Genomic DNA, 15,106 nt, shown 5'->3' with positions numbered 1-15,106 from the left:
ACATATACACAATGGAGTATTACTCAGCCATTAAAAAGAATACATTTGAATCAGTTCTAATGAGGTGGATGAAACTGGAGCCTATTATACAGAGTGAAGTAAGCCAGAAGGAAAAACACCAATACAGTATACTAATGCATATATATGGAATTTAGAAAGATGGTAATGATAACCCTGTATATGAGACAGCAAAAAAGACACTGATGTATAGAACAGTCTTTTGGACTCTGTGGGAGAGGGAGAGGGTGGAATGATTTGGGAGAATGGCATTGAAATATGTATAATATCATATATGAAACGAATCGCCAGTCCAGGTTCGATGCACGATACTGGATGCTTGGGGCTAGTGCACTGGGACGACCCAGAGGGATGGTATGGGGAGGGAGGAGGGAGGAGGGTTCAGGATGGGGAACACATGTATGCCTGTGGCAGATTCATTTCGATATATGGCAGAACCAATACAATATTGTGAAGTTTAAAAATAAAATAAAATTAAACAACAACAACAAAAAAAGAATAGGATATATCCCACCCCAGGACTCAGAATTGCACCTTCCCCATCAGTAAGTATTTAAAATGGATTTGACAAACAGATGGAAACTGGAGGAAATCTATTGAATGAGTCTCTCTTTTAGAACCCCTGGAAATGTCCTTACTTTTCTCAACAATTATTGAAAAATTTCCAAGTCAGTTCTTAACCAAGTCTGTGAGTACCAGGGATGGGTGTTAGGGCATCTGTGAACCGCTTAAAGTTGTGTATCAATTACATGCTTATTCTAGGAGGTGGCTCTCCTTCCCTCCCAGTCACCTTCCCCACTGGAGAATCCTCACAGCTCTTTTTGTCTTTAAGGTAACCATAATCCAAAAATCAATTTAAAAAATCACTGTCCTACATATATTTTGAATAAACAACAAGGTACAATAACTTGAAATGGTTAAATAATGCAGTGAGCCACTCATGGCAGTCTCTGTCTTCTGGATATTTATTAAAGAAAAATGATTCTCTGTTCTGATGGCTCCAGACAACTATTTCCCCGAGGGCCAGAATGAGCCAAATGACTCTTAGAATCTTCTAGCATTGAAACTAGAAGGAATTTAAGAGATCAGCTAAGCTAATGGCTCAAAAACTGTAGAATGCACAAAATCATTTGGAGAACATGTCAGAACTGATTTCTGAGTCCTGCTCCTATGGTTTTGCTTCAGAAAGTCTGGGAGGGGCCTCTCTTCTAACTGAGTAGAAATACAGCAACCTATTTCTAACCAGTTCCAAGCAATGTTGATGCTGTCAGTCCACAGACCACACTTTGAGAACCAATGATCTAGCTTTTATTTCCTGCTGTATACATGATGGAGATCTTCAGAAGCTGGGTGTGACCTACCCAAAGATGCACTGCCAAGTTGGAGACCCAGGTTCTAACCATACTCTGATGCCCGGGTCCTCTGATTAGTAGACCACATCTGGGTCACAGATGTGGTGATATCTGGGTCTCCAAAACTTGTAGATGACCAGCACAGGCACAAAAAAATGTGTCTGACTAGTTGGCAATGCTAGTTTCACATTAAATGATAGAGGATATGAAGAGAAAAGAATTTCTTATTCTGCTCATTCCAAGCAGAGGATGAAAAAGTTTTGTTGATTTTTTTCCCTTCCTCTCAATGACAAATTTCTGTGGCAGTTTTATTGTTGTGGCTAAAATGTTCTTTTGAAACAAAAACATTATGTCATGCTTCTGAAAATGCAATGAGAAGATTCTTTTCATGGGGTCACTTTCATAGGGTCCTAATAATGACATGTTTTTCTATAAATCTTTAGCTAAGCTTTTTCTTTTTCAAATTATTTTTAAGGAATATATTTTCCAGCTGGAAATATCTTTTCCCAGACACCCTCCCTATAACTAAATAAGACCATAGATAATAGCAAGATCTACAAGACTTGGCTTTGACCAGCGTTTCACCTGTCTTCTCCCACTGTAGACTGCCAGGGGTCTAGCTTCAGTCTACTTTGTTCCTAACCCCTCTCCCTGCCCCCAATGCCATCAGCCTCTCCTCAAGCCAGTTTTGGTTTTCATGCATTGGTCTTCATCTTTCTAGGATCTCTGATCCACATTCTAGATCTGTCATATAACCTCTTTTCTGACTTGGGACCTGCGAATTCATCTCCCTGAAATCTAGAATTTCCCTGGTGGCTCAGTGGTAAAGAATCCACCTGCAATGCAGGAGAGTCAGGTTCAATCCCTGAGTGAGAAAGATCCCTGGAGAAGGAAATGGCAACTCCAGTGTTCTTGCCTGGAGTATCCCATGGACAGAGAAGCCTGGCAGGCTACAGTCCACTGGCTGGCAAAAGAGTCAGACAGGACTCAGAGCCTAAATAGCAACAGTAACAACTTGTGCTCCGCCTCTTCAGCTAAAATGAAAGTTCTTGAGGACACAATAGTATCAACTCCCTTGGAACTCCCTAGCACATATTCAGTCTTGAATAAAAACAGCGATTAATTGGAATCTTAAAAAAGAGTTGTTGTCATGAAAGATTTCAGAAATGTTATGTAGTTTAGTAGTATGATGCAGAGGAAAAAACATAGTATGTAGAGACACAGACTTGAGTTCAAACCCAGGATAAGTTATTTGACTGCTCTGAGCTTGTTTCCTTCTCTGTAAAACAGCTCTGTGTTCCTACTTCACAGGGTGTTAGGAAAAGTAGATACATCATATATATACAACACCTGTCATGCAGGGGGCACGTGGGAAATATTCCCCTGGAAACCACCATGGGTCAATTCTAGGGCAAATGCTGCCTATCTGAAAATCCAAACACTCGAGGGGACGTATTTCTGAAGTGAATTTCTCAACTCTCTGCATCTCTTGGCTGTTTATATGGTGAAGCTAGGTCAATTTCCTGTATGTGTCACTTCAGTCTGGTACTTGGTGCTTTAGAGACGTATATACAGTCTGCTGTTGGAACTCACTGACAATACACATAAGCACTGCAAATTCCCCTCTATGAGAACAAAATATAAAGATACTGAACACTAGACTATAGTGATCATTTCAAAGCTGTAAAAAAATTGTGTTAGTGACAGTACTACAACTCCACTTAGTGACTACTAAGTTAAAAAAAAAACTCAATCTTTAAGCTGGATGCAATATAAATATTTTCAAAATATAATCAGATGGTATTATTGAAAGTATTAAATTAAAATGTTAGCCTAAAATTTAAGTCCTTGTTTATTAAAACAAACCAAAAAAATAGCAATTTCCGGTAGCAACTCTACCTTTACTAACTGTGAAGACATCCCGAACTGTTTTATTTAAGATTCTTGTCTTGTTACACCACTGGAAAATTGAATCTAAATCCATTTACCATAGGCAAAGAAAATGTTTACAACCTAAAACTGTATTTCCACTCATCTATAATGTATTTTTGCTTTAAAAAAAAAAGGTATAAAAGTAAGAATTTGTGGAAAACGATGGAACGAAAAAGAATGCTTCTGCATTCCTAAATTCCGTGAAGCATCTGGAACCACAAAAGCATTTTATGAAATATCACTGTCTTTTGTTTTGCATTTTTAGCATAAAGAAGTCCATTCTGTTATTTTTGCTCTTTCCTTATATTCATACTGTTTTTTTTTTTTTTTAACCTAAAACTTACACTAGGTGGAGCCCCACGTTCAAGATTTGGAATGATTTTAAAAAGGGAAAGAAAAAAACAATTGAAAGCAAAACCCGAAAGGCACTTTTATTTTCTCACTTTTAAAGAACGTATCCTTAAAATCTATAGTATCATCAGAATGGAATTTTTCTTTCTAACAATAAAAACCATGACTATGAATAGGATCATTAATGTTTATTATGGAGAAGCACCAGGTGCAAAGTGACAGAGTCAAGAGCTGTAAGGATTTGAATTCAATGCAAATATTACATTTCCTTTGAAGAGGAGGCATATGGGGATTGGGGAATAAATCCTTTCTGGACACTTGTAAAAATATTTTGACAGTGTTAATGTTCTCCTGTGTCTAAAGTGGGCATAGTCCTCAGACATACCATGACATTCCAATTAGAGACACGCTGTTGTGAAAAACAAGACTCAAAAAGATCAGAGTAAAAGACAAACCTCAAAACATCATCAGGCTTCCCTGGTGGCTCAGACAGTGAAGAATCTGCCTACAGTGTAGGAGACCTGGGTTTGATCCCTGGGTTGGGAAGATCCCCTGAAGAAGAGACTGGCAACCCACTCCAGTATTCTTGCCTGGAGAATTCCATGGACAGAGGAGCCTGGTGGGCTACAGTCTATGGGATTGCAAAGAGTCGGACACGACTGAGTGACTAACAAGGAGGAGGATGGAAAACATCATCATGAGTAAAAGGCAAAATATCCAAATTAACAGCACAGTGAACTACATTCAGTATCCCGGGATAAATTATCATGGAAAAGAATGCATGTATAAGTATAACTAAATCAGTGTTCTGTGCAGCAGAAATGAACACAGCATTGTAAATCAACTAGACTGCAGTAAAATAAAAGCAAAGCAAAATACATTCAAATCTCTATGTTCTCCATGGTTAAGAAATGCAGGAAGGCCTAACCAGACATTTAGGAATATCTGAACCTCGGTTTAGGAGTGACTTCTGAACCAAAACACACACACACACACACATGTTTAATTATGGGTCTGTAGGACTTGCTGTTAAAAATAGGCGCTGTCTAGTCTTGAGCCTCTCAGTGGACTCAAGCTGGAGGAGATAAGACTTCAGAGATAACCGGCCAAACTTAGTCATCACTCACAGCTGCTGGATGAAAACACCATGATAGCCCCACAAATATTTCCTGGGCATCGTTGCTGGTTCAGCTCCCCCTGCGCTATCTCAGGGCTGTCTTTCCAATGCCACGTGCTCAAAATGCAAAGTTCAGACGAGCAGCAGTTACCCTTGCCCAACCACCCAGCACCTGTGCTGACATAGCCTATGTGATTCTGTCAATTTCCTGGGCAGTAAAATGTTGTGTAGTCTGTTTTTATTTTATTTTTTTCCAGATCTATACACAGTCTTGGGCCAGGACAGACCTGACTCTGCTGACAGCCGAATTATGTAGCACGGTAACCTTTGAACAAGTACAAATCATTGACCTCACATAAATTCTTCCCCAGAAAATCCAAGAGTCAGGTTCAGGCTGGGTCAGATAGGCATGGAGGCAGTTAGCACTACCCGAAGAATCCAGCATCAACAGAACCGGGAATTTATACCCGTTAAAGAGAACAGTTATAAAAAGCAGATATCAAATGTCATGTTTTTTGACGTTTGCTTCATATTGTCCATAAGCAAGCCGCTCCCTTCCTTTTCAAGCTATTTACTAAATTCAAATTGTTCTGCTACCATAAATGGTTTACAGAAGCAAAATCAATAGGATAAAGAAGAATAGCACTGAGGAGTGGACAATCTTCTTTGATGACAGTATGTGTGCTCAGTCTCTAGTCACGTCCCGCTCTTGCGACCCCGTGAACTGTAGCTCTGTCCATGGGATTTTCCAGGCAAGAATACTGGAGCGAGTTGCCATCTCCTACTCCAGGGGATCTTCCTGACACAGGGATCAAACCGGCATTTTAGGCAGCTCCTGCATTGGCAGTGGATCCTTTACCACTGGGCCACCTGGGAAGCCCAGGTGATTTTTTTAAAAAAAGAAGAGAAATGATCTGAGCTTTGGATTCTCAAGCTTTTTGTTGGCTAAAACAAAGACTAGATGAACTGGACAGACTATAAGAGCCTTTTTCGATACCTTTAAAAGTGACAACTTTCATGTAAGATTGCTCATTAAGCTTTTATTTTCATACCAAGTTTCCATGTTGATGCTCTTATTCCTTCTGCTACAGTGTACTGGAGTTTTCCAATTAGCTTTTCAGATGGGAGTGGGGTGAAATCCACCCCGTAGCACAGAAAATATACACTCACACACTTCCCCCAAACACTGTGCTTTCCCCGTTTCTCTTGCTGCCCTCTTGTAGCCAGTACTGATACTATGATAATAGAGTCTTATGGAGTAAAACTTATATTCAAATTCTTCCCTAAAAGATAGGTGACCTGGGCATCTCATATCTACTTCCTGCATGATGAACATCAGGAAAGTGATGCTAAATTCAACAGGAAGGATCAATACAGACTTGACAGGTTTACAGCCCTTCAGCTCTCCTCTCTTTATCTCGAGGGTAACATCTTTAGAAGAGTCAGCAGAGGAGACTGGGTAACTGATGTTTTAAAATTTTTTACATATGGGACTTCAGGAACATCAGGGTGGGTAAATGGTGGGTAGAGAAAGCTACACACTAAAATAGACTGCAGAATAACTTTGCCAAGCTAAGCATCTCATTCTGTATATGCCAAGGAGGAAAGAACTTGATAGATCAATTGTTTTTTGTTTTGCTGACACTTGGTATTGGTCCCAAGAACAATTCCTAAGCAAAGTAATGTTTAACTACTTCCTTATCACCAACACTGCCTCATAAGCATAATTGAGAACTCTGCTATTGTAATTCAGTTTGCTTCATTTTTTTTTCCTTTTGACTAAACCTTTGAGAGAGAATCATATGTCTTCTTCATCAGCACTGTCACCATCTTAGCAATTAAAGATAAGGTAGGGAAAGAAAGGAACTATAATATACATAGAAGTCATTAAAAGGAAGGGCGAGTCCTCTATAAAAGCAAGGTGAAAAGGCACTTTCTTTTATTTTTTATTATTATTATTTTTTGATAATATTTAACATTATTATTTTTTGATTCATACAGCATGTGGAATCTTTGTTTGCCAACCAGGGATCCAACTCGCCCTCCCTGCAGTGGAAGGGAGTCCTAACCACTGGTCCACCAGGAAAGTCCCCAAAGGCATTTTCTTTTAAATACAGTGGAAATGAGCTGAGGCACACCTCCACCCTGCAGGTGACTCAGGATCACCAGTTGGGACAAGAGCCCACAGCGAACCTCAGAGGTGATTAGAAGCAAACATCACCAAGCAAGACCCATAAGCCTCTGTAGGCCCAGCCCTGGAACTGATATATAGCTCCACGTGTGGGGACTTTTTTTCCCTACAGAAACCACGGCTAAAAGGCACGAGCATCATTTCATTTTTAGAGTCTGGGAATGGAACACAGAAGAAAGAGTTATGATTTGGTTTTCATTGGCCACTGTAAGTTGTGATAAGAGTGCCTCTCTTTTAAACAAATGGAGGTCATTGTTTGCAGAGGCTACAAAAGTCAAATGAGATATTTTTTCAGGGAGAAAAGTAAAAGCTACCATTTCCTGGAAGAGTCAGACTCAAGGCTCTAGAGGTTCAAAGCTCGCTCCAGAGTTTCATTCTGCTCTGCTTTGTGATCCGTTGTCTAGATGACCTTATCTACCAATGGGTTGAAATCTCCTGGATATTTGATTGTTTTTTTCTTTAAACAATTTTTTGGGTCCCTCACCAGCTACTATAGTGTTGTGTATCTTTTGGGGAGTCAATAAATGTCTGTGGAATGAGCAGCAGAAGTTTCAATATTTGGAACAGTTACAAACAATGCATTTGCTGCTTTCAGGGCTGGAAGGCTTAGAGCTTAAAGGGTCTTTAAAAAATCATATCTCCTTATTCAGAGAAAAATCCATTTTTATTAAAACCATTTCTATTAATAGAGCAGATAGACATCACCCATGTGTTTCATTTCCTCCTCTCAGCCCCAATTTCCCAAATTCACAGGCATTTTGCTCTTCTTCAGTCAATGTCACAAGAGTTCTGTGCCTATAAAGTGGACACCATGATAACCCCACAGTGGGCAGTACGAGGGGTTTCCCAGGTGATGCTGGTGATAAAGAACCTGCCTGCCAATGAAGGAGATGAAAGAGACCCAGGTTTGATCCCTGGGTAGGGAAGATCCCCTGGAGGAGGGCATGGCAACCCACTCCAGTATTCTTGCCTGGAGAATGCCCTGGATAGAGGAACCGGGCGGGTTAAAGTCTATAGGTCACAAAGAGTTGGACATATTAAAGTGATGATGCTAGCATGCATGCATGTGGGAACTATGATATTCTTCCAGGAACAAACGATTTATAATCCTCCAGCTTCTGGAAGTGCTGTCAGTAGGCAGCTCTCAGCTGTCAGCCCTTCGTGGAGTTGCCTCCACTGAAGACAGCTGCCTTGCCTATGTCATACATCCTTCCAGTGGAGCAGGTAAGGATGCTTGGGCCATCTTGCTCTAACTGGAGGTTAGAAATAACCTGGAGGTCACCCCAGCTCTAAGGGTCCTCATAGGATGAGCTGAGACCTTTGTGGGGATCACAACTTCTCCCTCTGTTCTGTCCTGCCTTCCTCCTTGGTGTTGGTTTCAGGGATATTCTGCTAATAAATATCTTCGTCATCAATGTCCATTTCACAATCTATCCTCAAGAAATAACCCATGACATCCCTGTAGACTTTAGGGCATAATGAATAAGGCATAAGGAATTGTTCAAGAGAAGTCTCAGTTCTTCATGGTTTTATAAAACAACAGGGACATATATAGGTAAATCCATTACTCCTTATGACATGCAAAGATACAGGGAGACACACTTAGTTGCTGAAAGAGTCTGATGGATTCTCATACCCAGGAGGATGGGAGAAGGGGATGCTTATTAGGACAGAATTCTTTTGGGAGCTGTGTGTAAAAGACAAGCAGGAATTACTAGATAAGGACAAGGCAAGGAGTTGAAAGCAAGAGAGAGAAAATGAGAAAAATCATGGATACAAGCAAGTCCTTGGGATGTTAAAGGCAGGACACACATGGGGCACAGCAGGAGTAACAAGTGACACAAGCCTGGAGCCAAAAGCCACCTGGCTGATGCATCTGGTAGGTGGTAACAGGATCAGGGAAAACTTGCGGGTGATGGTAAGGAGCTTTGTTCTTGATCTTTTTATAGATGGAGACATAAGACAGATGACTTTCATGCAATCTACACTTTCAGATTTTCCCAACTCCTGACCTCCACCAAAATTACTTGGGAATATAAAGCAAAAAGCAGCACAGACATTTCAGGAGTATGAGGGTGGTATGGACAACACTTTACATAAACTAATTTCTGACATTATCTACTATGCACAGAATTAGATATTTTATAAGAAAAATCATCAGCACATAAGATTTTTCAAAACATTTTATTTTGAAAAAAGAACTTTATCTTTTTTTTTTCAAATCTCGATTTCATGGATAATGTTAGAAAAGTAAATAAACATGGACTCTTGAAGAGCAACTACATTATTTATTGCTACCAAAACAAACAAAATGTACAGATCTTAACTTTTTATTTATATGACTTGTCCTCTTGAAAGTTTTACTTCTTATCATCACTTTGATGTTTATGTGGTCATCAGAAATGATTGCCATTTGGGTCACAATGTTTATAACCTCATTACATACAATACAATGTTGGAGTTCTCCTCAGCTGTCCTTGCCTTCCTTCTTGTGTGTGTGTGGGTTAGTCGCTCAGTTGTGTAACCCCATGGACTGCAGCCCACCAGGTTCCTCTACCCATGGGATTTTCCAGGCAAGGATATTGGAATGGGTTGCCATTTCCTTCTCTAGGGGATCTTCCCGACCCAGGGATCGAACCCGGGTCTCCTGCACTGCAGGCAGATTCTTTACCATCTGAACTACGAGGGATAGTTGCCTTCCTTCTTACCTAGGAATTACCCACAAGTAAAATTACATAGACCCAGTCAATAACTACAAAGTTACAACTCACAAGTGCTACAGAGATTCTTGATAAACAGAATTATTAGTGACACACCAGAAACCACTAGGTGATGAGACAAATAAGGAGGGCTGATGATTTTATACACAATCCCCAGTACATAGCCAGATATGACATCTGATAGATAGATGGGCTGCCCTGCTGGCTCATGATAAAGAATCTGCCTGCCAATGTGGGAGATGCAGGTTTGATCCCTGGGTTGGGAAGGTCTCATGAAGGAGGAAAGGGCACCCACTCCAGTATCTTGCCTGGGAAATGCTATGAACAGAGGAGCCTGGTGGGCTACAGGCCTTGGGGGTCACAAACAGTCAGACACAACTGAGCGACTGAGCACACAGCACAGATGGATATTAACAGATCTTTATTTTACACACAGATGAAACAGTACAGAATAAAAGTGAGTACAGACAACAATGCCATAGAGATAAACTTGAATCCAGCCTATTTTACTTTAGAAATAAATACTTCTTAAGCTCTAATACTTAGACTTATTATTAGCAGCCCCTTACCTGTGACACCCACACAAATGATAATGCTCACCAGGCTGTTGCAAAACTATGGTGGAGAAGCAGGACCAGAAGCAAGATGGAACCACTGGGGTGTTTAAAGCAAGAGGGGGGCATGGGCAGATTTATAGCTTGGATGCATCTTTGGAGCCAGATGAAGGATAGCGTAAAGATGAAAAGAAGGATGTGGCAAGCCTTTGCAAAACTCAGGGAAGATATGATGAAAATCTGCACACCTTGGGTAACTGGAAATCCCAGTCTTCTGGTCCAAGGTGTCTATGGCTTGGCTTCCTCAACTCCTGTCCTTCTCAATGCAGACCCCTGGGAGAGCCAAGCAGGGAGAGCAAGCTGACCAAGATAACTTTCTGCTTTTCATGTCTCTCTGATTTTGAGAAGGGCCTTATTACCCTGACTAATAAAGCAGAAAATTAGCTATTAGAGAAGTATTCATGATTAGATTTAGAAGCTCAATAACCCTCAAAAGAAAGAGTTGAAAATCTAAATGGAATTTGTAGGCACAAGGCTTTATATGAATTGGGAAAAAAATTTAGTTTCTGTTTGACTTTTTTTCCTGCAAAACCACTATTAGTTCTACCAAAATACACTGTTGAGGATAGCAACTTCTCTAGAAACAGAAATCTCTTTCATAGGGCAAATCACCCTACTGATTGACACATTTTTTTTTTTACTATAACCCTTTCTAATCCCCCTTCCCCCTGCACAATGAAAGAGCTTTATATAACCTCCAGATGAAAGACAAATTTAGTTGTATGTGACAAAATATTGTCTGAGATGCACCAAAATTCTGTTTTTGAAGGTACAGGAGAGTCAAAAAGTATATTAAAATGGTTAAAAGGAAATATGTCTAAATAAAACCAGTTTATGACTAGGACCCTGGTGGCTTTTAGCAGGTAAGTTGTACCTCAGTTAACTCATCCATAAAATCAGATGATAGGTAAGTTCCTATCATGAGGTTATGAAGATTAAATGGGACACATGTGCAGTCCATCGCCCAGCACCTGGGAAAGAGGAAGTAATGAAGGTGTGGCCAAAAATGAGGCTGCTGATGATATCTGGTCATGCACATCCCAGAAAAGAAACCACGTCGAGTGACAAGCCCATTAGCTTTTTTTTTTTTTTAAGAAAGTGATCCCAGATCGACCAAATCTTTAGGCTGCAGACCCTGCCTGTCCCCTCTCTGTAAATGGAACGAAAACAAATTTTAAAAGCCCAAATGACACACACACATCAAAAGATTCCTAAATAGAGTAGAAGGGAGCCTTAGAAAGTGAAAGAAAAGGAGAAACTGATAGGATACACATGCTCTGGGATGGAGTCGAGGGTGAAAAAACAGGCAAACACTCTGGCTTGTACTTTGCTGCTTCTGGGAGCAGAGATTTCAGAAGATTCCCTGAACATCTCACAAACACAGTACTATATTCCAAACTTTCTAAGTCCTAGAAGAAAGAAGAATTCACAGTATTTGGCACACGATTAACTTAAAAGAAGTAGGTTCTAGTTACTGAGTATTACTGGAAGAGAAAGTGAGATTTTAAGGATGGTTGTCCAGCAGGTTATCGTTTACAATAGGGGTCCCCAACCTTTGGGATCTGACGTCTGATGATCTGAGGTGGAGGTAATGTAATAATAATAGAAATAAAGTACACAATAAATGCAATTCGCTTGAATCATCCCGAATTTTCCCACAGACCCCCATTCCTGGTCTGTGGGAAAATCGTCTTCCCCATAAAACCGACCCTGGGTGCCAGGTTGAGGACCGCTCGTTAATGAGAAGGATAATGGAAAGACCTACAGACATACACAGAGGAAAACACACAGTGTGAATCCCAAAAGGGGACTTGAGATGTGGAACTGAAAAATCATAGCATAACCCAAAAGGCAAAACTGCTGATTAGCGGTAATTGCATCAAATCAACAACTCATAGCTCAACAGAGTAAACTTAAATGATACGTAGTCCTAAGGATATTTATGGGCAACCAAATCATCTAAGAATAAGATTCCCAAATTACTTACACCAGAATAGAAAATCTTACAAACATCCATGCCAAATTTCATGCTAACATTCAATATATAGTTTTAGAGATTCCAGAAATAACAGATGGCATTATGTATTTGTAACAGTAACATGCATTTGCTCCCAGCAAGTGAAATCCTGCCATCTCAACTGACTAAGACGACAGTTTGAAATTTATTTGGAATTTATGAGGAGGGAGACCCAGGATGAAAGTGGAATGGATAATCAAGACAATGATTTTCCTACAGAAGAATAGCCCAAAGGATTTCTTTTTTTTTTTTCCCCAGGAACCAGCCATGCTAAGGACATTTTTTTTTTAAAGGATAGAAGTTCTAATGAGATGAATGATCCTAGAGCCTATTGTATACAGTGAAGTAAGTCAGAAAGAGAAAGACAAATATCGTATATTAATGCATATATATGGAATCTACAAAGATGGTACTGATAAACCTATTTGCAGGGCAGACATAGAGAACAGATTGGTGGACACAGTGAGGGAAGGAGAGCGTGGGATGAAGTGAGAGAGTAGCACCGAAATGTATACATAACAATATGTAAAACACATAGCCAGGGGAAATGAGCTGTATGACCCAGGGAGCTCAAATCGAGTGCTCTGTGACAAGCTAGCGGGGTAGAATGGGGTGGGAGGTGGCAGGGAGGTTCAGGAGGGAGGGGACATGTGTATACCTATGGCTGATTCATGTTAATGTATGGCAGAAACCAACAATATTATAAAGCAATTATCCTCCAATTAAAAATAAAGAAATTAAAAATGGATAGACACTATTAAACCAGCCACTCCTACAGTATCATGCTAATCAAAGCCTTTCTCAGCGGGGGCAGGAATCTTATTTCCCACATGCTTGATAACTAGAAATAAATGTAACTAAAACTCTACTTTTTGTATTCAAAACCTGCCTGTCATCTGGTCTCCATTCTACAACAAGAAATCCACCAGCAGACATGAACCCTTTCTCCCCTCCCTGGTCCCACAGGTGGAATAGCTGGGTGCCCAGTACATCCTTACTGCCCAGCTTTGGAAGAACAAAGTTTGATATTTTGAATCTTGCTACCTTGAGGACCAATTAAAGTGGGACCAATTAAAGTGAGAAGATTTCATGTCAAATTCACGACTCATTGAATATAAATACATCCATAGTGTACCATTTCCAATGCCTTTATATTAGAAACAATGCCAGCATCACAAAAACCAACACACATATCTGCCACAAATGGTAATTGTGAATATCCGTGGTGTATAACTTATAGAAACAACCAAACAAGAGCCTTAGAAAATTCCATTTCAAACTGTTTGGGATATTTTCAAACTACTTTGTTATAAAGAACTATTCTTCAAAATTGTACAAAACCCCTCCTTTCAGAAATAAAACCAAGAGCAAAACATGAAGGCGCATAGGGTGCACGCATGTGGGCACCAGGATGCTAAAGATATTTTCCCAACAAGCAATTTCATCTGGCAATTTTCTTCTTCTCCAAACACAGAAATCAATAGCTTAAACATTAATTTCATGACTCACCCACATAGTCCATGTTGCACGCCCAGAAATAACATTTTTCCAGATGATGGGCAGGTCCCGTGCCATGTTCCGAGGGGCAGCAAGACAGGGAGGTGAGCAAAAAGGAGAAGAAAACATAGATTAGAAGTAATTCAACACCTAGTGATAACTCATCCCCATTCTGAGCATGATAGTAAGAGTTCTCTCCTTTCTAGAAACTGCCCCATTGCCAAGACACAGTGGGTCAAGGCGAAAGTTGCTATAGGAAAACAAGGTCGAGAACTGTGGATACCAAGGGGGAAAGAAGGAGATGGGATGAGCTTATATATACTACTGACAGATATATACTATTTGACAGATCAGTATATATCTGATTGACAGATATATACTACTGTGTATAAACTGGATGACTAATGGGAACCTACTGTATAGACAGAGAACTGTACTCAGTGTTCTCTGGTGACCCAAATGGGAAGGAAATCTGAAAAAGAGGGGGTATATGTATTCATAATTTGTACGGCAGAAACTAATACAATGTTGGAAAGCAACTATTCTCCAATTGAAATTTAAAAAAAGAAAAGGTAGATAATTCATGAGAGACACAAAGGGATCTCTTGTTAACACTTTCAACGAGCAGATAAGAGAACACAAATGTTACAAATAAGAGAAAACACATGCAAGCCACATTTGAATGTATAATAGATGTTTCCAGAAAGAGACTATAAAAGAGTTGTATGAACGCATAGGGACATAAAAATAATGAAAGCAATGTGGCCTAGAATGGGGGAGGAGTTTGAGACTGTGGTCAAGTAAGTGTATTAGTCACTCAGTTGTGTCTGATTCTCTGTGACCCCACAGACTGTAGCTTGCCAGGCTCCTCTGCCCGTGGGATTTTCCAGGCAAGAATATTGGAGTAGTTGACAATCCCCTTCTCCAGGGGATTTTCCCAACCCAGGGACTGAACCCAGGTCTCCTGCATTGCAGGCACGTTGTGGCCAAGTAAAGACTTAGGCTATTTCAAAATCAAAATCAGAAAACTCAGTAAAATTATTTACATACTCCCACAAGCATTTGACTGCTACTGCTGCTGCTAAGTCACTTCAGTCGTGTCCGACTCTGTGCGACCCCATAGACGGCAGCTGTGTCTGACTCTTTGTGAACCCATGGACTGCAGCATGCCAGGCTCCTCTGTCCTTCACTATCTCCTGCAGTTTGCTCAAATTCCTGTCCATTGAGTCGGTGATGCTAGCTAACCATCTCATCATCTGCTGCCCCTTCTCCTTTGGCCTTCCATCTTTCCCAGCAT

General features: G+C 40.3%; 1 protein-coding gene across 1 annotated transcript in view; it reads right to left on the bottom strand.

The window, feature by feature from the left end:
• EPB41L3 (erythrocyte membrane protein band 4.1-like 3) overlaps positions 1-13,843 on the bottom strand; it is a 214,367-nt gene extending 200,524 nt beyond the window's left edge. The window contains exon 1 of the mRNA XM_010859102.1: positions 13,822-13,843. Coding sequence (XP_010857404.1) covers positions 13,822-13,834 — 13 coding nt within the window. The 5' untranslated portion in view covers positions 13,835-13,843. The remainder of the gene's footprint in view (positions 1-13,821) is intronic.
• Positions 13,844-15,106: the final 1,263 nt, after the last annotated feature.

This window comes from Bison bison, unplaced genomic scaffold (genome assembly GCF_000754665.1).
Source record: "Bison bison bison isolate TAMUID 2011002044 unplaced genomic scaffold, Bison_UMD1.0 scf7180017864453, whole genome shotgun sequence".
Classification (NCBI taxonomy): Eukaryota; Metazoa; Chordata; class Mammalia; order Artiodactyla; family Bovidae; genus Bison; species Bison bison.
Note: the sequence above shows the minus strand (reverse complement) of the source record. Positions and strands in the feature narration are given on the sequence as shown.